Source organism: Diospyros lotus, chromosome 12, assembly GCF_014633365.1.
Source record: "Diospyros lotus cultivar Yz01 chromosome 12, ASM1463336v1, whole genome shotgun sequence".
NCBI lineage: Eukaryota > Viridiplantae > Streptophyta > Magnoliopsida > Ericales > Ebenaceae > Diospyros > Diospyros lotus.
In genome coordinates, this window is record NC_068349.1 from 21164627 (window position 1) to 21191944 (window position 27318).

General features: G+C 35.4%; 2 protein-coding genes across 2 annotated transcripts in view; both read left to right on the forward strand.

The window, feature by feature from the left end:
• Window positions 1-17949, forward strand: part of LOC127814262 (rho-N domain-containing protein 1, chloroplastic) — a 28217-nt gene extending 10268 nt beyond the window's left edge. Inside the window, exons 2-3 of the mRNA XM_052355660.1 lie at window positions 11874-12000; window positions 16727-17949. Of these exons, the coding sequence (XP_052211620.1) occupies window positions 11961-12000; window positions 16727-17778 (1092 nt within the window). The 5' untranslated portion in view covers window positions 11874-11960 and the 3' untranslated portion in view covers window positions 17779-17949. The remainder of the gene's footprint in view (window positions 1-11873; window positions 12001-16726) is intronic.
• LOC127814260 (protein arginine N-methyltransferase 1.5) overlaps window positions 1-27318 on the forward strand; it is a 107984-nt gene that overhangs the window by 5118 nt on the left and 75548 nt on the right. The window lies entirely within an intron of this gene.

The window sequence follows — 27318 nt, forward strand, 5'->3', positions numbered from 1 at the left end:
GGCGGTGGTGGATTATTAGCACTAGAACAAGACATGGGTTTAGGAAAGATGGCTGCATTTGGCATAAGTGAAGATTGGGATTGTTCTACCAATATGTTCTCAGGTGTTAATTCTCCCCCTTGAGAGCATATTGGCAACAGATTGTCAGTGGAGAGTAAGTGGGAAGGAGAGGACTGATTGACAGTAGGAAGACCAGATGGTTGGTAAAAGGAGAGATCTTCATAAAATGTAGCATCGACGGTCACAAAGATCTTCCGTGTGTTAGGACAATAACACTTATAACCTTTTTGGGAAGAAGAATATCCAATAAAAATGCATTTGATGGCTTTTGGGTCAAGTTTGGTACGAGAATGATTGTGGTTGTGTATGTACACAACACAACCAAAGATCTTGGGAGAAATAGAATTAGGGAACATAGTATTTGGAAAGGATTGACAAAGAAGATCAAGGGGAGTCTTAAAGCCCAAGGGTTTGGAGGGGAGGCGATTAATTAAATATGTTGTTGTAAGCACAGCTTCTCCCCAGTAAAAATAGGGAACATTTGTAGTAAACATCATTGCTTGGGCCACCTCTAAGATGTGCCTATTTTTTCTTTCTGCAATGCCATTCTGTTGTGGCGTATAAGGGCATGAACTTTGATGATAAATACCATGTTCCGAGAGATAGTTTGTAAAGTCATGAGAGAAATGTTCTTGACCATTATTGATTCGAAAGATGTGAATGGAGGTTTGAAACATATTCAGGATCAGTTTATGAAATTTCTTGAAGATAAAACTGGCTTCTGATTTTTTTTGCATTAGGTAGATGCAACAAGCCCTAGTGTGATCATCAATGAACGTAATAAACCATCGAGAACCCGAAATATTTGGGTGTTTAGCTGGTCCCCAATTATCGCTGTGAATTAAATGGAAAGGAGTAGATGGTTTATATGGTTTATAGGATTGGATAGGATGAGAGGCCCGGGTTTGTTTAGCAAGAGTGCACTGCTCACATACAAAATTGTGTTTCTTATTGATGGAAAACTGAGGATACAAAAACTATAAGTAGGGAAAACTTGGATGTCCTAATCTTTTATGCCATAAAAGAATTTTGGCAATAGTAGTGACTGTTAAACCAGCCTTATTTGCTGCAGAAACTGAGGTATCCTCTACGAAGTAGTATAAGCTGTCTTTTGCCCTAGCATTGCCAATCATCCTCCCCGAGACTTGGTCCTAGCCATATGATCGGATGCATCGGTGTCTACTATCTAAACATTCTTAGTAAGCCTTTTTGAAATTAAAGAGTAGGAAAAATTACCTTGAATTGCAGTAGATGCCTTAGGAAGACTGGAGGATGTTGTACCTTGGTTAAGGAGCCTATACAAGGCTTGAATATGATCCTCAGTCAGATTTAAATTGGTATGTTTTTCAGCTTCTGTTGGTACTTCTATTACATAGGCTGATCATGCAGATTCCTTGTCGTTTCGTGGCTTCTAGTTGGCTGGTTTGCCATGGAGTTTCCAGCAGGTCTCCTTGGTATGGTAAGGCTTCTTGTAGTGGTCACACCACTGTTTGTCCCTCCCTGGATTCTTAGGTAGAGATTCCTCCCGTGTAAATGTAGCAAGAGCTGAGTTTTGATTGGTGATAGCAACTTCACTTTGCTGATTTAACATCACCCTGCACCTGCTCTCTTCCCTTCTTACTTCTGAAAAAGCCTCCTTGAGAGAGGGCAAGGGCTTTGTCCCCCAATATTCTCCCTTTAACTTCATCCAATTCCGGGTTCAACCCATGGAGAAAATCAAACACCCTATCCTTTTCAATCATTTTATTATATAGATTACTGTCTTCCGAACACTTCCAATTAAAAGTATAGAACAGATCCATCTCATTCCATAGCTCAATCAGGAGATTAAAATAATCAGTAACAGTTAAAGTACCTTGGCGGGTTGTTCTAATGGCAGATCGGATTTTAAAGCACTGGGATGAATTCTCCAGGTCTGAGTACATCTCTTGGACCGAATCCCACACCTCTTTTGCAGTTTTATAAAATAGATAAGCCCTACCAATCTTAGGCTCCATTGAGTTTATTAACCAGGCCATTATGGTGGAGTTTTCAGCCTCCCAAACTCCATATGTGGCTGCTGTCGTTGATGGAGAAGGAATAGACCTAGTTAAGTAACCAGATTTTCCTTTCCCCTTGATAACCAACATCACCGATTGAGATCACTCCCTGAAGTTACTCCCATTTAGTCTATGGTGAGTGATTTGTAGTGGACGGTGATCAATTGGACTGCTGGAATAACTGGCTGCAGAAGAAAGATGAGGAAGAACACTCAGAGAGCTTGTGGCTGATGCCTCCGTTAGAGTAGGATTCTGATGGTGATCTGCCATATTCTCGATTGCAGCTAATGAAATACTAACTATAAAAATTGGAACCAGGCTCTGATATCATGAAACAAGTCTTGGACAGATTGAAGACTTGAATGATTTTAATTAAACTCACGTGAGGGTTTATATACAGCTTAAAATCCTATTCTTTCTCCTAGAAAATAGGAGAAGATTTAGAATATCTATCTCCTAAAAAATAGGAAAGCTATCTCCTAAAACTTAGGGATTAAATCTAGCTTTGTAACAAGATTTTACACTATATAAATTTAACATTATCTACTCTAATTTTATCTATATCTACTAGATTCCTTCTTCAGTTGAAAGTCTTATTGTCTTCGGCTTCTTAATTCCGTCCAACAATATCTAACCCTAGAAGCTCTCCCACTAGCCCTCTAAGCCACGTAGTCTCTTTAATTGCATCAGCAACAACTATATATTCTGCCTTGGTAATAGATAATACTACCACATCTTGAAAAATCTTGATAGGATTGCTGGAAATGATACCAGGCGCTCTGATACCAAATTGTTGTACTTAGGACCGCCACACACACAGCCTACTATCCCTTCAAGAACTCACCGATTACACCCCCAAATGTTAAGACACAACACTCGAAAGAAAGCACAAGAACATGAACACAAAACAGCAACAAACCACACAAGAAACACAAGATTTTATCCTGGTTCAGTCTCATAAGTGAGACCTACATCTAGACTACCTTGGGCACCATGAAAACTCCACCATCTTGAATCCTTACAGCGATTACATGCACTAGAAAATCTCTCTCTTTCCCACAGTCTAAAACCCTAGACTATATAGAGATGAACGCCCCAAGAGAGCATACAAAATAACCCTTCTCTCGGCCCAGCACATACTCGCTCAATTCTCTCAAGACATCCCAAAGCTTTCATGATATTTTTGAGCCCTCCCAGCCCCTATTTATAAACCATAACGGTGGACAAGTCAGTTACAACCAATTGACCATCCTGACCGAATTAAACAACATTTAGTTAGCTTGAACAAACTAACAACCTCTCATTACATTAGAGAAATATGCTAACAGATTTACTAACAGAAAAAACTAAGTACAAAACCTAATCTAAGACAAATGACTTCACATTTTCATATAGGATTTAAAATTTATTAATAACTTTTATAAAGATGGCCTCCAATATTAAATATTTATGAAAAAATGAGTGTAATACCTTTGTAAAAATAAGACCTAAATCTGATTTTAAGAAACCAAAAGTGAAGAGATTAAATATAACAACATATGTTTAAAATGCAAACTTATCAAAGCTCAACAAAGTTAAACATGATGTACTTGTATTCATACATTCTATTTGCCCCCTTTCCCCTCCCCTAAATAGGGCTATGCATTTGAGCAAAAATTAGAGATTTTGTGTGCTTAAAAGCTTTCAATTTTTTGGTGAACCTTTCTTGCATTCTTTTCAAGAATCTTGCATTCTCATTGAGCTTTATTGGTAAATCCTTTTTGAGATAAAAAGAGTTTGAATTGCTTTTGAAAGATTCTCCATTTCCAACTCATTGTTTTTTAAAAGCATTCTCTTTTGAGATCAATATTGCCTCTATTTGACCTAGATCTTATATTCTACCAAGCTAGAAGGAGAAGATATAAGTGATGCTTCCTAGATCTACATTCCTTTGTTTCTCTTCTTGTAAATCATTGATCTTGAGAGGTGTAAGTTATTGTATTCTATTCTTATTCTCACCTTGTGTGTGAGGGAGTATTCGAACCTATGAGCTAGGGAGTTGTTGAGGCAATAGAGGTTGACTAGCTCCTACTAAAGCTACGGGATTCTAAGGTTCTTGAGCATTCATTAAGTTAGAGGGATTATTTCCATAGTGAAACTCTCAAAGTGCGATTTGAAAAAAAGAGGACATCAGCTTGGTTGATAAGTCGAAGTGTCGAACCTTTGTATATTGGTTTGCATCTCTCTTCCATTTCTCTTTACATTACTATTGCTTTACATTTACTCTATCATTGTGCTTATGTGTTTCATATAAAGCAAAAACACACAAGTATATCGTGCTCATTGGGGTTAAATGTTTTTTTTAAAGTTAACAAAGTTCGCATTAAAACCCAATTAATCCCCCTCTTGGGTTGCTTCTGGTAAAAAAACCGCATTTCCCATATAAATTCCACTTTCATTCTTTTAACTTCCCATACATACAACTCATTTTAGAGTTCTACAAAGAAAACTCCATATTGCAAGAATTACAAGATTGTCATTAGGAGAGATTGGGCTTAATTCTTGTCGGACCACTTGGGTATTAATAAAACAGAAATGCCAAGCCCACAAAGTGGGCTCAAAAACTTCACCCACAACCTAATATGGCCATACGATATATCTGCTAATCTAAGTGATACCTCTTTTTGTTAATGGTTACAGTGAAAATTGCGTAATAGTTATTCCCAGATTTAACAATACATCTTCACACTATTAGTAATATAACATTGTGAGTTAGCGATATATCTACTAACTAATTTCATTGTGGGATCACGTTAGGTTGTTGGTGAAGTTTGTGGGCTTAGCATTACCGTTAATAGAACCAACACATTCAAGTGAGCCCAAACCATATTTGGGCCATCCTCCACACAGTAGGAAAACCCACAACACACAAGGTATAATCTTGTCAGGCTTAACCTATGAAAACATCTTGTTAATTACCTATTATCTCCAGCATGAACTTGCAGATTTTGGGACATGGGTTGTTAACAATTTCATTTCTCGATATTGATGACAATATGGTCGATTTTCTTACCCAAAAAGACAATGTGGTTGATTTCTACACGATAAAAGCACTGTGTGCGTGTCTTCTGCCAACAATTGTGCATAAACAGATTACTGGTTTGCAAATTAACATAACTTTGAGTTTTCAATTTGATTGATTGTGTGGGAGAGTGAAGTCCAGTTTTCCTCTATAAACTCATCATTATTTTCCTTTTAGCACGGTGATTATTAGTGACTATCTGGAGAACAAGGTGTGATTATCAATGGTTAATGTCAAAGAGAGGCCATTGTATTTAAAAGTTTATTGTGTGCTTGAATTCCCCTTGTGTTTTTTGTGATTTTAGTCCTTTGTCCACCCTACTTGTTGAAATTGTTTGAGTTTCATTTTGGCATGCATGTTTTAATTTGATTTTGATGGAAAATTAGCCCGTTATGAATCAGTTGAATAACTGTTTTCTATGTGAATAGTAGTAGTCTTCTATAGTGACATCAAGTTATAGGTTGGCAATTAGACTACTAATTACATTTAAAGTTGTCAGATCTGTGTGTTGGCTATGAATGAAACATTCTTTCATGATAGCTCATTATGGGTCTCTTGGAATTTATGTTTAAGATGTACTCCTGTATCATTTATTAATATTTTTTTAGTTATTTTTAAAGAATATGCAAATTTTTGAAGTCCTTGTGTTTTTGATGTTGCTTTCATTTGTTCACTTTAGTTGATCATATTCTTTTGTATTTTTTTTTGGCAAGTATGGTATGCTTGTGTTTTTTTTCCTATGGCTTTGCATGTTTTCTTTTAGTTCTGGTGGCAAATTAGCCGGTCACACTTTGGCTGAATGGCTGTCATCTGTGTGAGTGTTCAGTAAGCTCACCTAAAGCAAGGCGTCAGTTGCTTTATTGGGTGAATGCAATCTTTGCATTGACTCCTAGGCTGTTGTCCACATTTTACTTAGGAAACTTTTTTGAATCTTTCCCTTTGCTAGATTTTATAGGACACCTAATTTTTTATGCTTCTATTTTTGGCTTTATTTTCTATGCACCTAGATTATAAAGGTTGTGCCCTAGATGACTTTAGCTTTCCATGATTGGTACCTTGCACTTTTCCATTCAAAGACGAACACTTTAATGCTAGACAATGCTTAAAAGGCAGATCAATTGTTGAATGTATGAGGTTGGTGAAAGGCGCTAGATCTCCTAATTACATTTAAAGTTGTCAGATCTGTGTGTTGGCTGTGAATTTTCAGTCTTTCATGATAGCTCATTACGTGTCTCTTGGAATTTATGTTTAAGATGTACTCCTGTATCATTTATTAATATTTTTTTAGTTATTTTTAAAGAATATGCAAATTTTTGAAGTCCTTGTGTTTTTTATGTTGCTTTCATTTGTTCACTTTAGTTGATCTTTTGTATTTTCTTGGCAAGTATGGTATGCTCGTGTTTTTTTTCCTATGGCTTTGCATGTTTTCTTTTAGTTCTGGTGGCAAATTAGCCAATCACACTTTGGCTGAATGGCTGTCATCTGTTTGAGTGGTCAGTAAGCTCACCTAAAGCAAGGTGTCAGTTGCTTTATTGGGTGAATGCAATCTTTGCATTGACTCCTAGGCTGTTGTCCACATTTTACTTGGGAAACTTTTCTGAATCTTCATTCCCTTTGCTAGATTTTATAGGACACCTAATTTTTGATGCTTCTATTTTTGGCTTTATTTTCTATGCACCTAGATTATAAAGGTTGTGCCCTAGATGACTTTAGCTTTCCATGATTGGTACCTTGCACTTTTCCATTCAAAGACGAACATTGTAATGCTAGACAATGCTTAAAAAAGCAGATCAATTGTTGAATGTATGAGGTTGGTGAAAGGCGCTAGATCTCCTTCAGAAAAGGGGTATCATTTTATTTTCTTCTAATTTTGAAGGTCTAAGCCATTGGATGCATGTTTAGATAAGAAAGAGAAATCATTAATATTAAAATTGTTAAAGAATACAAAAAACAAGAAAGAAGAAAAAGAGATGTTGGATTACCAACTTGATGTAGCACTAGGATGCATGAGGAAGAGAATAGAAGGGATGGGAATAAGATAAGAAAATTTGAATGCTAAATTGTTTGAAAACCAGAGTATGGGAATAGGAGATATGGAGTAAAAGAAATGACATACTTTTGGGATGGAAAGAGAAGACTAGGAATAGATGTAATACTCGATTTTCACATATGATTTTCTTTATTTTACTGAATTGAAAATTCAAAGGAAAATGCAAGAAAAATGAATTTAGATAGAAATATATGTTTTAGTAGGTTTTGAAACCAAAATATAGAGGATTTGAAACTTAGGCTATAGGAAGCAAGTTCCAAAATGAAGAAATTGATTTTGAAACCTAAGCTTGGGGAAAGCCAGAATTTCTTGAGAGAGGTGCCCGTGTTTTCAAATTTGGAAATGTATGTTTCAGAACCTAGTGTTTAGGAGTTTTGAATTTTATAAAAGTAAAGAAAAATGATGGAATCTTGAGAAATGGACCACAGATTCAGAATCCTTGTGTCTAAATGAGTTTGTTGGAATATACCTCGATACACTTTGGAGAAGTGTGCACGAGTTTTGAGTTAGATATTGCATGGCATTCAAAATGAGGAAATTAACCTTAGAAGTTGGATGTGGCATATTTTGGCCAATATAATATTGGAAAAATATATGGAAAAGAAGAAGAGAGAAGGGCAAAAGGAAGATGTTGATAGTGGGAGAGAAAAAAGGAGAGAAGAGCATGAAAATATTATGGAAAAATGGATGAAAGTGTTGTTAGCTCCCAAGGACCTGACCAGTAATTCCTTCGATCAGCAAGTTGTTCGAAGGAGAAAAGAGGAAGGATAGGGAGAGAAATCAGGGAGAGAGAGAGAGAGAGAGAGAGTGAGAATAAGAGAGAGAATGTTGTAGAATTCTGTTAGAATAATTCCATAATCCCTCAGTGGAAGGAATCAGCTGTATATATAGCTGGATTCCTTCCCCATGTGCGGTAACCACTTATAGCAGGGGAATGTACAACCTGCCCAAAACAGCAACAAACTTTGTACCTCCCCTTATAGCATATTCTACTAACTTGCTATTCCTGCTTCCTATTACATTTAATTACTATATCCCCCCTCTTGTAGTTTTGGGTATGTCTTTAGGGCTCATTCGAATCTGGTGATAGCCAGCTTTTAGATCAAGTTTAGAAAAAATGGTTGCATTCCTTAATTCATATAGGAGGTCTTCAATTAGTGGAATTGGGTATTTGTCTTTGATGGTCATGGCGTTTAGCTGGCGATAATCTACATAGAAATGCCATGATCCATCCTTCTTATTTACTAGCAATACCGGGGATGCGCAAGGACTGTGGCTAGGTTGAATTAGGGACTGTTGTAACATTTCTTTGACTATTTGCTCTATTTGTGTTTTTTGGGCTAGGGGGTATCGATAGGCTCGTGCATTAAAGGGTTCAAAACTGAGTTTCAAATTGATGGAATGGTCATGGGTTCTAGGAGGAGGTAGAGTTGTTGGCTCCCTAAAGAGATCCTCATATTCAAACAAAAGCATATGAAGTAGGTCGAGTTGATTTACCTCCCACTCTGCTTGAGAGGGGCTGCTGACCACCAACAAGAGTTCATTGTCTCTCCTTTGATCCTCTTCCCCTTCTTCCACTGCATGTATAGAGAAAAGTTGGGCCACCTGAGTTAATTTCTGCCTGAGCATCTTCTGTAAATGCTTTCCCGTGATCATTTGCACACTCTGATTTCCTTGCTGCCTACCAATGTCATTCCCTTCCCTTCTTTCTCAAAGGTCACCTCCATCTTGTTAGATTCAATGCAGATGGGGCTCACTTGCTTCATCCAATCTACCCTCAAGACCACATCACTTCCCTCTAGTTTTAATAACCTTAGCTCTGCCTTGAACTCTTCACCCTGCATCTCCCAACGGAAGTTGGCGCAAGTTGATTTGCGCATCACCTTACTTCCATTAGCCACTATTACTGAAAATGGTTGTGCTAATCAGTGAGCTCTTCAATCTCTTGGCAGTACCTTTGTCCAAAAAACTGTGGGTGCTCCCACTGTTAATGAGGATCATCAACATACTTTCTCCCACCTTCCCTTCCATCTTGATAATTTTGTTGTTGGCTAGTCCTCTCAAGGCATGCAGAGAAATCTCCCCATTGTCTTCTTCTCCTTCTTCAGGCACTTCCAACATGTCTTCCTCTTCTACATTTTCCTCCTCTCCTTCTAGTAGAAGCAATTGCTTCTTACATTGGTGCTCGGGGAAATATCTTTCCCCACATTTGAAACAAAGATTAGTCTGCCTCCTCTGTTCTATCAATCTATCCCCTTGAGTTTTAGGGCTTGGAAGTGGTAAGGTCCTCATCCCTTGCACTCCTTTCCAAGTCTCCCTTCCTTGAATCTTTCCAACGGGAGTTAACCCATTTTGTGTTCCTCCCCTGTTCATAAATCGTTGCTTCTTCATGAGTGCTTCTTCGAGTGAGATCAGTTTGTATTTATATTGATCTCACCAGCCAAGTAGACAATTTGAATAGTTCCCGCCAAAATTCTATACAATCGGTAACTACCATGTGCCACGGCTACTACTACCTTCCCGTCTCTTTTATTTAGTAAGAACATATTAGGCACATGACAAAATCTTGGAATGCTTATCAGTTTTATCTTGATCATTCTATATCTTGGTCTGAAAAGTATTCCAGCCTTATTTTGATACAAGCTTGTCTTGCTCATTTTAACAAATACTACCTAAGTATATAACAATTAATAATTAAATCTATGATCTAAAAATAAAAAATAAAAATTCATTATATAATTTATAATATTATTCTTTTACGTTTATTGTGTTTCCAAAAAAAACAATATATAAATATATCTACATGTATAAACATGTAAAAAAGTAAAGAGACACAAAGAATTATTTAGGAATTGCCGCCACTAAATTAATGAAAAACTAATTTATATACAATGGTTCCTCATTTAAGAGGATAGATGAGGTATTTATCCTCAAAAGTTTTATATATGTCGTATTAATCAAGTCTCGAGGTCTTTTTTTATGAAAATCTTGGCTCTTCCATTCCATGAATCCTTCACCCGCTAGGATTCTTATACGCATCGAACTGACATCCAACTTGAATGTCAAACTACAAGTATTATTCACTGTATTAGTTCACCAATTCAAGTTCATTTCTCTATCACTGGTATCCAGTTAATATCCCTAGGTGTATGCTTGGAAGAATGCTAGAGCATAGGACAAAATGTTACATAATGGAACAGAATGTAAGGGTACAAGAGGTAACGTAAACTTTGTTATCCTCCCATTGTTTGGGAAGAATGAAGCACAACACATGTAATATATTACTCTGTTTGGATGAAGAATGTGTCATGATCCTAGGGTTACCCTAGGATCAGTTTGGGAATCGGAAGAATCCGATTCAGCTAAAGCCAAGAACAGAAGGAGATTAAGGAGGAAATTGGGAGAATGAGGGAGAGATTAGAAGAAGTGTTAGGGGGATTAGAAGAACAGGAAAGAGGGAGATGAAGATCAAGAAAGGGGAGAGAATTTGGAAGAGAAGGAAAACAGATTTCAATTCATTAATTTCTTGGATAAGGAAACAAACCATTATAGCAACCTTTTATAGGCATATTTGCCTTCTAACAGCCTAGCACATGCTCCCATGTGCTTCTAACCACTTGCTAAAATATTTAAAATATCTTCTAACAACTATTATCAACCTATTACTATATTGCCCTCTATAGATTCTTGGGTCATGATAATTATCCCCTCCCTGAGAGAGTTCTTGTCCCCAAGAACTTACAACAACTTAGCCATTGCTCCTCAACCAATACCAACTCTCTCTAGCTTGGTTGTTCTTTCTTTTATCATTCCCCTTCTAGGCTGCTTCTTCTTTGTTCTTGGATACTCCTCAGCTGAAACAATAATGATAATCAGTGCAATCAAAGCTGCATCTTCCTCCAAGGAGTGGCATACCATTTCCCATGGGTTGGTGATAGCTACCAAATTAAGATAGCTTGTACCCATAGATTGAGGATCCATTATGATGCCAAATCTAGTCAATGTATCCTCATCTAGTGCCTTCATTGAATTTAGCTATTTCTGGTCACAGGCAACAGCTGAAAGTTGCAGTCCTTCAGCCTTCAATTGATGTTGCTCCTCAACCTCAAAATTTACAGCAACATTGTGGCACATTTTAGGATCAGTTCTACACACCTTCACAACATTGGAAGATATTTCAGCTACATGCACTTCTCCTTCAAAAGGATTCCTGGCATGACCTCTGTACATGTTGGCAGGGCTTTGCTCAACTATCTCTGATTCTCTAGGCGCTATATGCCACTATATTATTATTAGCATATCTCTGTTTAGTTTTGTTAACTTTATTTCACACATTGCTGCATATCATGTCTTTAATTGCATAATTTTACTGTAACCGTGTAAAATGGGACTAGTAGAGATGCAAATGAGTGGACCCATAGACAGTTGAAAGGACACTGTAACACCATTTGCACTCTCTTATCTATGTTACCATTTTCGTGCTAATACCATAGTTGTAGTACTTATATTTGTTTAAACACCATTATAGTAGTATGCATTCTTCCATGTAGCATGATTGACTACACTCTCTCCTAGTAGACTTAGAATACCTTATATTCACTAGTCCACAAGACTCACCCATTATTTACTATTTTTCATGATGATTTTGATACTGATCTTGCAGATCCTCTGGTTGTTCTGCTGCTTTTATCTATTCAACAAGAAATTCAAAATTGCCACTGAGTCTCAGTGATTGCCCAGACCCAAGGAAATGTCTCCAACAATCCATTTTGTCCCGCAAAACGTTCCAGGTACACCCTAGATGCAATCTTCTAGTTTGAGCTTTTGCCCAGATTTTCATTGTTCAACCATTTGATTGCATCTCGTCAGTTTTATTCTTCTCATTCATTGCTAACTTTCTCTCTTCAGTTTTTCTCTAAGAAATTCTCTACCTTTTGGGAATATTGAATGTGGAATTTGTTTGCTTCCATTTTTGGGTTTTACCTAGCATGTTGTTCTATTCTTCTGAATGCAAGAGAATTTAACCTTTTCTTCTAGGGTTCTTATATTGTTTCGAAGATTATGAATTGGGTTTCTTGATGAATTATATTTTGTGGTTTGGAGTTGTATACCTGTAAGTTTGCACACCCAGTATTGTTTGTGCATGTACTTGCTCATATATGTTTTTAGACAAGCATGGTGGTGTAAATAAATTTTATCGGTTTGACTTCAAAGTTGTGTTGCAAAACATTTCGGTCTCAGAGCTTTGCCTGTTGGTAGTGTGTTCTAGGTCAGTGTTATTAAAGGCCTAAGGCGCAAAAGGGTGTTGGAGGCTAAGGCGCAAGACACAAGGCGAGGCGTGCCCTTAATGGAACTAGGCGTATGCTAACTAAAAAAATTGAAAAATATATATTCCAATTGGAGAATAAGTATAAAATAAGTCTCAACTCTTAATAACATATTCACAAGCATGTTATCAAGGAAAATTAAAAAATTCCACATATATTAATGAAAAAAACAATAAAAAATGCCAAACAATGCAATTTAAAAGTCTTTAAGTCAACTTAAATTAAATCTTAAACAATTTATAGGTTTTAAATTTTAATTAAGATTAACTAATTATGTATTTTAAATAATCTAAAAATCATCCTCATCAGTAAGATCAAATATTTCTGTATTTTCATCATTAGAAGCATCATCTCTAATATCCTCTTCTTCCACATCGTCTCCCTCTCCATCTTCATCAAGTTCAAATTCAATTGGAGCATTTAAAGTAGTAGCCTTTTTACTCATTGTCAAATTTGTAGTTGAAGCAATAAATATAAACCCTAAACACTAAAAAGTTTAATAAAGTAATAAACAGTAAAATAGAAACCCTAAAAAGCAGTTAAAAAAGTCTAAGCGCACCTAAGCCCAAGGCGCCTTGGACCTAGGCGCATTTGGGCACACCTTGTTGGTATGCGCCCACCTGGAAGCATTCCAAGCACCGAAGAGCGCCTAGGCACGCCTTTAATAACACTGTTCCAAGTTACAAATTTTGTGGTGTGCGCCATATGTTTGGTGAAATACCTTAGAGGATATGTATTTTCAATGGGAAGTTGTAACTCTCTATGGAATATTTAATAAATGGTAATGAATGCCAAAATTTTGCCAAATTATTTATAGAGCACGACGTTAAGGGTCACCAAAGAGTTGAAAGTTGGACTAACGCTTGCAAGAGAAGGATTAGGACTGCTCGAAGCTCCTGGAATCCACGTCCAAAGCTCAAGTTAGTAATGGATTTGATAGAAAATAATTGATAGGAAAAGGTGAAAGTGCGAGAGTAATTGAGAGATTTGATCTTGAGATGAATATATGAGAGATCAGATATGAATGGTGAGATCTTAGAAGATTCCAAGATGTCATTTGTAGGTCCAAGAGGCCTTTATTTATAGACTGAGAAGTCTTTGTCTTGCTTGGATTCAGAAGTATGATCAGCTTGTGGTTGGATTGATCTTGTTTCCTTGATAGGGCTTATGTTTTAATCAGATATGATTCCCCCCTCCTTTGCGTGTGCGAGTGCACGATGATATGGGGCTTATCTTGATTGAATAATATAGATAATCATAATCTTGTTTGAATCTGGCTTCATTTAGGTATAAAATTTGTTGGATAATATCCCATGGCATAATTATACACTAAGATTAACTGTATTGCCACATAGGCCACCGACCGGGCTTGACTAGGATTGTGGGCCTTGAACATGTGTCGAGTGACTTATACTTTTGGACTTCAGATCCTCTGGTTGTTCTACTGCTTCTTTGTGCTCAACAAGAAATGCAAAGCTGCCGTTGAGTCTCAGTGATTGCCTGAACCCAAGCAAATGTCTCCAGCAATCCATTTCGTCATGCAAAACGTTCCAGTACACTTACATGCAGTCTTCTTGTTTGAGCTTCAACCCAGATTTTTAATGCTCAGCCATTCGATTGCATCTTGTAGATTTTATGCTTCTGACTCTTTACTAACTTTCTCTCTTCAGTTTGTCTCTAACAAATTCTCTACCCACTGGGAATTATTGGATATGGAATCCGTTTGCTTCCATTTGTGGGTTTTACACTAAGCTTATATCTTTAATTTTTGCATGTTCTGTTCTTCTCGGTGCAAGAGAATTTAACCTTTTCTTCTAGAGCTCTTACATTGTTTCGAAGATTATGAAGTGGGTTTTTGATGGATTATATTTTGTGGTGGAACTATATACCTGTAAGTGTGCACACCTGGTATCATTTGTGCATGTACTTGCTTGTATATGTTTGTAGCCACACACAATGGTGTAAATAAATTTCATTAGTGTGCCTACTAAGTTGTGTTGCAGAACATTTTGGTCTCAAAGAGCTTTGCTGGTAGTGTATTCCAGGCAGTGTTCTAAAACGTGCTAGGCGCTAATCGGGCGCCAAGCTGGGGCCTAACGCCTAGGCGGGGTTAGGAAAACTGTTGATTTTTTTTTTATTTTTTTTTAACTTTGTGATGTAACTTGATGTTATTTTCAATTAAATCAAAGTTGAAAGTGGCATGAAAATATATATGTATCTAACATATATATATTAGATATATATATCTAACATATAAATAGAAAAGAAAATATATATATCTAATATATATATATATATCTAACTTATAAATAGCAATAGAAAAATATATATATCTAATGTATTTAAGGCAGGTTGGCTAAAATGGAGAAATGCATCGGGGGTGTTATGTGATGATAAAATTCCATTAAAATTGAAAGGAAAATTCTATAGGACAGCTATAAGACCAGTTTTGTTGTACGACTCAGAATGTTGGGCAGTCAAATACCAACATGAGCAAAAGACGAATGTAGTGGAGATGAAGATGTTAAGATGGATGTGCGGCCATACAAGAAAAGATAAAATTAGAAATGAAATTATTCGTAATAAGATAGGAGTAGTGCCAATAGAGGAGAAGGTGAGAGAGACTAGACTAAGATGGTTTGGTCATGTGAGAAGGAGACCAAGAGACGCTCCTGTGAGGAGAGTTGATGAAATGGAACAATTAATCAAAAAAAGAGGTAGAGGCAGACCTAAGAAGACTTTGAGGGAGACATTAAAGTTTGATATGAAGTGTATGGATCTCAATGAAGATATGACAAAAGATAGAAATACATGGAAGTCTAGAATTTATGTAGCTGACCCCACATAGTGAGATAAAGGCTGGTTATGTTGTTGTTGTAATGTATTTAACATATAAATAGAAAAGAAAATATATATATATCTAACATATAAAAAAAATTTAAATAACATAATAAAGTTTATATGTTAAATAAACCCAAACAGCTTAAAGCAATCAGTTCAATACCTTAAAGCATTGCTAGTTGATTGTTAAATATATATATGTATAAAGTTTATTAAATAAACCCTAACAGCTAACACCCAACAACGCGAGAGAGAGAGAGAGAGAGGGGTCGGAAGCGGAAGTAGAGATGGAGCTTGACGATGGGGAGGAGGTCGCGATGGAGCTGGAGGTAGCGAGGAGGTACCGGCAACGTTGAGGTAGCGGTGGCCTTGGGCTGAGAGGAGTATGAGAGGGCGAGACGACAGAGAGGAGTAAGAGAGGCTTCGGAATCGATGAAGGGTAAGATTTAAACTCAAAAATTAGGCATCCCAGGCAGCTAGGTGTCGCCTGGGCACCGCCACCACCCGATTACCCGATTAATCGGGCCGGTGCCTAGAGGAGTCGACTAGGCCATATTCGCGGCGGCTAGGGCCGTGTAGACCGATTTTAGAACACTGATTCCAGGTTATGAATTTTGTGATGCGCACCATATGTTTGATGAAATACCTTTGAGGATATGTATTTTCTATGGGAAGCTAGAACTCTTCCATAGAATATTTAGGAAATGGTAACGAAGGGTGTGGTGGAAGTGCTGCTATTTTATTTTATGAATTTAATTAGTGCCATTATTTTAGCATAAGCTTTGCTACTTACTAGTCTGTACTTTTTCAGTTAAATTCTGGCTGTTAATTTTTTCTATTGACTAGAAGCTGTTGCTTGTGTGTTGCCTTTGACCTCTAAAGCAACCTGTTACTTTGATACTAAAATTCATTGGTTGTTGAAAGGCTCCCAGATTCGTTAAGATAACCTCTAATTTTAATCTAATCAGAAATACCCATTTGTTGGGTCACTTGAGGAACCTAGTCCCGAGAAATATTCACTATTTCGGATTTTTGGCTAAAAGTTCACCTTAGCTCTCCAGTGGGAGATGTAAGAAAATTACCAGCTTAAATCTTAGCTTAAGTAATTTAATGGGTCATTTACTAAATTTGCACTTTGTTCAGTACACAATGGAGTGAATATGTAGCAATTCTAGATTTCTAGTCTAAAATTAAACATTTGGGTGAGGATACTTCTCTGGACATTTTTTGTCGGTCACCTAATCCACAGGGTGTAGAGTGAAATTCGAATCTTGAGTCAATTACAAGAAGGCCTATTTTCACTTTAATACTACAATATTTCAAATGCATGAATAGTGACTTCTTACAGGTTATGGGCCAGCAGACAGAAGATGCTTTCCCTACTCCAGAATTTCTGGACAAGCACTCAGACTGTTTCCCTGCTCTTCATGTGGCAACTACCAAACCCCAACGCATTTCAAGATTCTGTCTTTGACAGGCACTTCCAGGGGGATGTCTTCTGTGTGCAAAGCTGGTTACAGAAGAAACCCAGACTTCCCAAGACAAAACAAGCATGGGTTCTCCCGAAGTAGAAACAGGCAAAATGAAGAGAGAGATGGTTCTGAAACCCTTGAAGAATCTGAATTTTTTACCTCAAAAAACGGGCCATTGCTTTCTATGTCTAGTGCTTCAAAATTCCAAGCAACAGCTGCTCCAGGGCCAAGAGAAAAGGAGATTGTTGAACTTTTCAGGAAAGTCCAGGCTAAACTTCGAGAAAGAGCAGTTGCCGAGGAAGAGAAGAAAATTGAGTCACCACAGGGGCATGGCAAGGAAAGTGAAACTGTTGATTCTCTCCTTAAGCTTTTAAGGAAGCACACTACCCAACAAGGCAAGCGAACTGGCAGTGGCAGAAACTTCATTTTGGACCAGGCTGAACAGAATGGTGGGATGGAGGAAGAGAAAAGCACAAGCTCCTTGGACTCGAATAACAGTGCGAAGGATGAGGCTCATCAACGTGAGTCCCCTTCTTTTAGCAGGCCAGTCTCAAATTTTCGACGGAGGTCTCCAGTACCTAAAGTCCAATTCCAGAGCAACTATGTATCGGCAACTGATACTCGTTTAGATGGTAAAAGGGAGAGGACTCATCCTGATCCCGAGACAGATGAGCCAAAGCTAGATAGTGAGCCTGAACCCAATTTTCCCGATGGCGTGTTTGATGGAATGTCAGAGGAGGAACCCGTTGATATTGATGAAGGTTATAGTGATGAAGACGTAGAAGAACATAAACCAATTTTAGGTGAGGAGTTGAGTGCGATGAAGTTACCAGAACTGAGAGCCCTTGCAAAGTCTCGTGGTTTGAAAGGGTTCTCAAAGCTCAAGAAACACCAGCTTGTGGAGTTACTGGTTGGGGGCTCAACCTAATCATACAGATGCATAGGAGAGCTAAAGCATGAGAACAATTTTACGTCTTGAGAAAGTCTCGGCATTGTCATCATCATGCCACCAGTTTTATGTAGTTCCGTAATTTTACATTTGAGAGTGTATACATTGTCACCATGCTTCCAGTTTTCTGTAGACTAGCTTTGTTAGGTTTGATAGCATCGCATCGTTGCTGATGATATATTTTGTAGCAATGGATATTTCATTCATTATGATTTCATCATGATAGTAATAGGCTCCTTTTGGTTGCCGTAACAGGGGTTGCCCAGTGCTAAGCTTTTAACATCGGGTAGAGGGGCTGCATGCATCACTTAAAATTAACTTGGTTCAACGTCAGCTTGTAGGTTGGTACATATTGTGGATCAGTTATCAAAAGTCTGAGAGATCAATAAAGATGCTAATCATAAAATATAGGTATAAAATAATTGAAATGGGAAAGTGGATTGGGTTCAAATATCTGAATTTTTCAGATATTTGAAACTCTTAAGTTGTGTTCTTTTCATTATTTTTAAGTTATTTTTAATTTTTAATTTTCTAAAATAATTAATATGCATTCTCTTTATTATTTTTAAAAATATATTTTTAAAAATAAAAAAAATTATAAAGAAAACTCAAAATAATAAAAAGTTATTTTGAGTGTTTTTATCAAAAATAAATTCTAAACTCAAAACATATTTATTTATTATTTATATTTTATTATTGTAATGAAAAAAAATATTATAAAATTTATTAATTTTAAATGTATATATTTTTTAATAATATATTAATATTAAATATTTCTAATTTACTGAATAATCAAATTTATTAAATAAAATATCATTAAAAATTATTTTTAAAATTTCAAAGAGAACACGTTTTCTAATTTTTTGTTTTAAAAAATAATTTTTTAAAATGACAAAGAAAAAGTATTTTTAATTTTTTAAAAATAGACTATCAAAACAAAAAACTAAAAACGAATTCAAAAATCAAAACTGAAAATTAAAAAATAAAGAGAACATAGTCTTAGTTTTTTTAAACAGAGTACTATAGCTGCCATACCACATATTTAATAGACTAAATAAGTTGTATAAAAATTTAGTTCCTTTTAAATTTAAAAGTCTAAAAAGTAGCTCCATAACTAATTAAAATAAGAGGTATAAAACTTTCAATAAACTCTAATTTATCATAATGGCCAAATTGATAGAAATATCGGGCTAGTTCATCCAAATGATACTTTAAAATTTTAATCTATAATTAAAATTTTCTTTTTCAAAAAGGTAATTATTGTTTTTCATCATCTTGACCACTAAAGTTTTAAAGGAATGATTGTTCTCTAATAATGTTTCTCTCTTAAAAAAAAATATCTATAAGTATAATAAACTAACAAATATTTTGATTGTCCTAGAATAATGAGTAGTTTATTTATAACATAAAAACTATTAATGTAGGAAAAATTTAGAAATAGTTGTTCACTTGAGAAAGTATACTTGGCATGTAATTGATGAAATTTTTGAAAAAGAAATATACATAAATACATATTTCTTGTTCAATGAATTTCTTCATATTTTAAGGATTTTTTCTAGTACTTTTTATCTTTTTTGTCTCTCTTTTTTCCCTCTTCTCTCATTTTTATTTTTTTTCATTCATTTCATCTCATCAACCAACCATTACTTACAAAAAAAAACATATATCCTCAAGAAGATAAAGAATATTATTAATAGCATTTTTAAAATTTGCTTGCATTTATGAAAAGTACTCATTTATATTTGTTTTGTACACAATAATGTATTTATTACTGGAAAAAGTCTCTTCAAGCTCATGACTCTTTAAGAAAGAATGAGTAAGAAGGCACAAGATATTCTATGTGCAAATCGTTATGATGCTAAAGTCAAATCAAATTTTAAAGAAAACTTGCAGAACTCGAAATAAGCTCTCAATTATTTATAGTTGAGCTAAAATGGTAGTTATAGCAATTCCTAATTTTGTGAGATTAACACTAATTTTGTTAAATATAGTCCGTTACAAAATCATCGAAAAAGATCACAAAGATACGTTTGTATGTAATTACTACAAAAAAACGCCCTATGAGGGTCTTCGAGAGACCCTAAAGACTTTCCCGAAGACTTTGGTCCTTCCCTAGATAGGTGCCTTACCTCTTTTGTTGGTGCTTTTCAAGAAATGTCTCTCAGGGGACTCTTTATTCGAGAGGTTCTCTTGAAACTCTTCTCTATGTAAGGCTTTATTTTTCTTGGTTCTTATGCCCTTTCTTTGGTGAGCCTACCTTTTGGGTTTGGCCTTCATGAGCCTTATTAATGGGCTTAGGCCCATGTATGCATCAATAGTTCTTCATTCTTCCTTTAAAGTCTTTTAGAGAGAAGAGTATTATTAAGTCATTGAACTACCCTTTATGGGAGACTTTTCTGGAGTCATGATAAGGTCTCTTGGAGGGGGTATTTTGTTCCTATCTTTTTGTCTTCATGTTTGCCATTGGGTGATTTGATTAGGAGTAATTTTTTGCTTAGGGACAGAATCATCAAGCAGAATTTTTTTGCCTACCAATCCAACCATTGGAATCTCTTGAAGACTACTCATCAGGTTATCCAAATTGCTTCTTATAAAAAATTCATTGTTACAACCTTTGGTGTTTCTACTTTCGAGGTCTCATTCTATATATGGGGACCTCAGTCATTTTTGTTTCACTCTTTATCAAAGTTAAAAATCTCCCAAGTTCCTCGAAACTTCTTGAAAAAGTCTCAATTTCTACTACCAATCCACTTGTCAACAAAAAAAAAAAAAACTTCCTTCTGTTTAGAAAAGTTTTTCGATCAATACAAAAGACTTCCTCCCTTTACAAAAGTCTCCTACTGTCTTTCTCATGCCACCAAGTCTCATGTAGACTTTCCCACTTTTCTTTTAGTACTTTTGGTAAGTTTCTCCAAGTGTAGTACTTAGGAGATTTTTCTAGCTAGTTCTTAATGATTACAAGAGTGAAGCAAACATAGAGACCTACCACTCTCGATGAGATAGATGTAATTCTAGGTAATAGGTCCTAATTCTCATAAACAAATCTTGCTGGGATTCGTATGCTATACCCTTTCCCAAAAGATTATGAGCTAAAATTTCTTAGGGAGGAGAACACGTGCATTACATATGTCGATAATGATTGCATAAAGGTACACAAGGCATACTTAGTAGCTGGTCTTCAATTCCCTATCCCTGAGTTTGGGATGAATTTCTTAAGAGAAAGCTATTTAACCATCGTGTAACTCCATTTTAACGAATGGGCCTAATTAGAGGCATTCTTCATTTTGTGCCATCAAAAGGATGTGGTGCCCACACTTGAACTCTTTTTGCTTCTTTTACCCAATAAGATGAATAAATTAGCAAATCAAGGTTTTTCAACAGTTCAAAGATTGTTAAGGATCGGGAAACTATTTGTTGGCCTCTCAAATAAGATCAATAATTTTGAAGTTGGGTAGTTCATGGTGAAGTCGCCAACAAGTTGGAATGCATTATTAAGTGACTAGAGTAAAACTTATTATATTCTCATCCAAGAGAGGGATAAGTAGGAAGAGAAACTTGCCTCTTACTACGTTCATGAGCTAAAACTTCATAAGGATCTCGAGAATATGGATGAGTGACTGAAGTAAGATCGCATGACTATTTGGGCTAAGGCTATTTGTAATACCCCGAGAGTCCAAGGTCATGTCCAAGAATAGACACTAGATAAGCTAATATATATATTGAGGATAGTAAGGAAGAAAATAATACCAGTTGGATACCTTTTGGGTTGAATGTGAATAAAGAACTTCTGGGTTAAGCGTGCTTGAGCTAGGGTAGCTCAAGGATGGATAACCCCTGGGAAGTTCACCTAGGCCTATCATGGTAAGTTAATCCGCTCATTCCTATCACTCGATATGGGATGTTACAGGTGATATCAAAGCCGACCCTAAGAGAAGGCGGTTCGATGAAGGCGGGGAGTGGCGTCGGGGCTTGAGGGTTTGAATAAGGAGCGGCTCCTAGCAGACTTCTAGGATGGCAGCCCCTAAAGGGAAGAAGATTTGTGACCAGTTGTAAGGTCACATGACGAGGATGTCATGTGCTCAAGGGAGAGAGAATGTAATACCCCGAGAGCCCAAGGTCAGGTTCAAGAATGGACTCTAGAGAAGCTAGTATATATATTGAAGATAGTAAAGAAGGTAACAATACCAACTTGATACCTTTTGGGATGAATGTGAATAAAGAACTCCAAGGTTAAGCGTGCTTGAGCTAGTGTAGTTCAAGAATTGATGACCACCTGGAAAGTTCGTGTAGGCCCATCAAGGTAAGTTGATATGGTCCTTCTTATCACTCGATCTGGGATGTTACACTATTCATGAATATAAGTTGTCTTAAACTACATTAACAAAAAGGAAATATATTTCAGTAACTTCAGTCAAATATGGTTTCTACTTAGCGCACTTTTTCCTTAAGTCGAAGAAGACAAGTTGGTCTTCACTCTCAAAGTTAACGGGTATAACCTCCAGATTGGCATCTATATGATCTCGATCCAAAAAGCCCAAACACTTATCTCTAGTCATGTTTGATGGATGACTAAGAGAATCTCATAGGACCAAGTGAGTTGTATTTGAATGGCAATATAGATCTTAAGGTGATCAATGTAATACCCGAGAATTTATAAAGGACTCAAGAGTAATTTATCTTGGGGCGAAAATAAAATTTTCATAAACTTTGAGGTTATAGTGTAATTTTTCACAATTATGAATGACCGAATTGACTGCAGGGAATGCCCCGGAATGCCCCGGTACGTAAGAATTTTGGGAAAAAGGTATTTCATTGATGAGTGCTCGGAGATGTGATTTATATAGCACTGAAAATAGTTAGATCGAAGACAATTTTCGATATAGCTATGAGTTAGCCTGAAAGACCGAATGATAACCGAATGATAGTAAGAGATTTTTGGAAAGTCAATGGAACCCTAAGAATGTTCATATTTTGCATAAAAAATAATCTTTAAGTGGTTTCAAGATGAAATAAAAGGGTTTACAGTCAAAACTTACATTCAGACATAAATGCAAATTATTAATTTTGCTCGAGAGAGGTCAAAATGACATTATTCTTGAATTTTTGGGGGTGAAGTGAAAATTTTAGAACCTATGGGTCTTAATGGAATAGTTTAAAAATTTAGGGGCTTCAAGGAAAAAGCTGAGAAGCTAAAGTGCAATTTTTTAAACTGCATATGAGAAACATGTCATGGATAACCAGCCGTATTGTCACCACGGCCAACCACCTGGCGCCATCGGAAAGCTCGCCCAAGGGCTCTAGAATAGCTTCCAGGCCATGATGACTCGTTTTGTGGTGGTCATTGGCCGAGATCAACCATGAATGGGACATATTTTAAAGCTGAAGTTGACTGGAAATTTGGCCAAAAAATCAAAGGGATTTTCTCATGATTTGAGGCTACTCGAGCCACTTAGTGGCTAGATTTGAGACTTAAGGGTTAAGTAAGCTTGAGATTTGACAGATTTTGGCCGAGAATTGACTATAAATAGCCGGGTATGGCCAAGGGTTTTTCATTCAAAACTTGGGTTTAATTCGTGCATTTGAGAGAGATTCGAAAGAAATGGATAAGGGGCTTTTATTCCTTGGTGTATGAGGAGAGATTCTGGAGATTTTAGTGAGGTTTCATGTTGGTTTGAAGTTGTTTTGAAAAGTGGCCAGAAAGTCGGGGAAAATGCCAGAGTCAGACCTGTAATAAGCCGATCGAAGGCTTTTCGGTGATGTTTTCGGGCCAAGGAAGGTGCCATTAGGATCGACTTGAAGAATACTTCAAGAGGGTGGGGTCAAATCGACCATTAGAGTAATCTATAGTAGCCAGAGCCAGAGAAGATGATAGGTGCGTGTGTACACGCGCTAGTCATTACGGGCAATACACGCGTTAGGTGCGTGAAAGCGCATGAGGTATGGGTTTTTTTCGAAATTAATTTTAATCTTTTTGAAAAATTATTTTATGAATTATGTTGTTGAAAAATTGAGAAAAATACTTGAGAAGGTATTTAATTTGAAATTATTAAGGGAAAAATATAAATAAAATTATGAGAAATTTATGAAAAAATAGATATTGATATTCCTGTGTATAAATGTGATGTCTAGGGATCGTTAAGGCTCAAAATCGAGTATTTGTGAGATTATTGAGGCCTGACACAAAAATCGAGATTGGGTATGAGATTCGAGGTGTTCTAAATTTCGTACAAATGCAAATGGTTTTATTGTAAAAAATGGTTTTGTTGCATGTGGTTTTGCCCTCAAACTCATACATTATATGTTTTTCCTATGTTGAGCATGATATTCACGAAGATTACTAAGTTCTATGTAATTTATGTACATTTTGACATATCTGTACATGTATTGTTACATCGATAGTTATGGTATTTCATTCAACATGATATTGTTGGCATATCGATATATGTGAATGGGATGGGATGTTGTCCTGATAATGTAACCGTAATTCTCCAAAGATGTTTGTCGGAATAACATACAAAGGTTTCTCGTGCCTTTGTGCGCATGCTGGGATGCCTAGGGTTTCATGATGGGCTGGATTGTCAGGAAAATTACACTAGGGTATTTGTTTGTTCATGTCCGTGCATCATGCATTCATATAACTATTTTGAACCCTCACTTAGATGATTCGACATTTAACTTGGGTTATACCCCTAAAACATTCAAACGTTCCAATTGAAACTTGTAGCTAAGATAAGAAAGTAGTTGTGATGTAACGGCACGAGATGATGTGTCTGATGAGTTTGGCAAGTTGTTCTGGTATTTTATTTCTTCAGGAAGAATTAGATATGTTTTAGTCATGTTAAGAAACTTATGTTCCGTTGGTGAACAGTCTTGTAAAAATAAAGGAACGTTATGTATTACGAATGATGTTTGAGAAATGATCTTGTAATGTTGTTATGCTTCAATGTCATTTGGAGGTATCTCTTTAGAATGTTGATGGTATTTAGTTGTTAACACTGAGAAATGAGACTATGTATATTTTCTGGGAAGTCATATTGTACAAATGGTACGGTTTATTATGTTATAATTAAAGTTATTATGGTTATATATTATATCAGGTTTTGATTTTTACTTTCACATTTGTAATGATATGTTGGGAATTTTCTTTGAAATACGATACTTGAAGTGTTAAGAAATGTATCATGGAAAGAGAATGTATATTTTTATGTTGAGTCTCAATATAATAACACGTCTTAGAAAAGCAGGGCGTTACAATCAACGCTCTTGATAGATTGGATAATGTTGAAGTTCTAGAAAATTCAACTCAAAATATTTTTTCCTCATATAGATATTCCTTCCAACCCTAAAAGGGGTTATAATAGGCTCTATGTAATTATTCCCTTTACAATAGTAAGTAGAATATCTATTTTGTGTTTTCTTATATTTATTGCATGCATACTTCCCCTTCATTATTTTGATAACAAGTCGACATTATATAGTGATGGTCAATAATTTTTGAACTTACATGAAAAAAAAAAAACAAAGACTTAAAAACTGCCCTATCGACAAATCAAGAGAACAGTTAACTGTTTTTGCTAAAAAACCTAAAACGGAAGACTATTGTAACAAATCGGTAGATAGTTTTGCCTTACTTTAACAACCCAAAGCTCAATAACATAAAGTGGCCGACAATTTTGCCTTGGAAATATAGCTGAGTGTGTATAGTTTGAAATAATTTAGACATATTTTAATTAACAAATAAATCTTATTTCATAACAAATACAAAAAAATTATTTTGTATACATTGAAAACATATATATGTTCTTTTGCATTGATTGGATATTTCATTTTTAGTCTCTTTCAATTTTCAATAATAAAAAGATAACTCATTTTCAAATGTTAAACATATATGAAGTTTTTCATTATCAAAAGATCATCAAAGGCAAAACAACATAAAAAACTATCTTCTTGGTTAATTAATTTTATTTATTTTTTGTTTGAAGTGCTTGAATCACCCGTGGACTTGTGACACATTTGAATATATCAAATAAGGTGATGAACTACCTGGTGACAACTTCTAAAATAATTTTTTTTTTCGTACATACATGATATGCTTAAAGCTCTTACGCCCATTTTGACCAATAATATAATAACACTACCTATTATTTATCAATTGAATGAAATAATAATATTTTCTAATTACTTTTTGATACTAATTACTTTTTTATAATAATATTTTCTATAATTTATCTACCAAACCATAAATAATGATGATCTGTCAATACATTAATGTACCATCAAAATGTACCTTTATCCTATAAGCAAGAACTTCGAGATTATACTATAACATTTATAAATTTTATGACAATAGTGCACTTTATGCAAATTTAACAATCATAAGTGTAACCAGTAAATTACAGAGTTTTGGTGCAATTTGAATGAAATAAGAGGGCATATGCAAAATAAACAGAACATAATAGGTCTAAGTACAATAACTCATAAGTTTAGAGATAGAAGTGTCACTCTTGAAACTTTAAACCTTTTGGAAAATTCCATTTGGCTCTCTTTTTTTTCTTTGTTCAAGCTTTGCTATTGGCTAGCCTCCATGAATGCTACCTAAAGCCTCACTGTTGATTGTCACCTTTACTTGCATCGGTTGGCATCTGGACAACATCACCAAAAAATTCATTACTATTTCTAGTGAAACTAGGTTGTTGGACTAGTTTTTTTAGTGACATTACACCATTAATATTGCTCTATTTGTCATTAGACTCTACTTTGTTATCAAATATACCTTTATCGTGCCAAAATAACTAAAGGTGTGTAAACAATTTGTTCGATTAGTGAATCGACTGAAATCCATTAACTGATTAAATCGAATCGAGGAGTAAAATCGAACCAAACCGACTAATTAACCCGAAAACTTGAATTAACCAATAACCGAAAAACTAAACCCAAACTATATAAATCGAACCAAACTAATTAAACCGAAAAATACAAAAAAGAAAAAAAAAACAATTAAAAACACATAAAATCGAAGAAAACAATGTCATTTTATAAATATCAAAACAATATCATTCTAAAGTTCGGTCAGTTTAGTTAATTATGTTATTCTAATCAAAAAATAAAATCAAAAATCAAACTTTTGAAAAAAAAATTAATCGAATAGAATTAATGTAAGAAAAAAATAAACTAAACTGACAAGTTTGATCGGTTTAATTTGATTAGTTTAACTAAACTGAACGTTTGTTCTCTCTTAAATATAACACTCTTGATAACCTCTTACCACTAGGCCACCACATTATTGTTGTTATCACTAGACCAGTTAACCAATGACTATTTCATTACCACTAGAAGCTTTTGAATCATGTACTTCTCTATCTTATATTTCTCTTGCCTTGCTCATGATCTTAAAATTTTTTAAAAAAAAAATCCTTCACTTTATGGTTGATATAGAATATGTTTATATGTATATATGATCAAATTTTGCTTAATTTTCCTCAAAATCTTCAATTCCTGATTTGTCTAATATTTGATTGC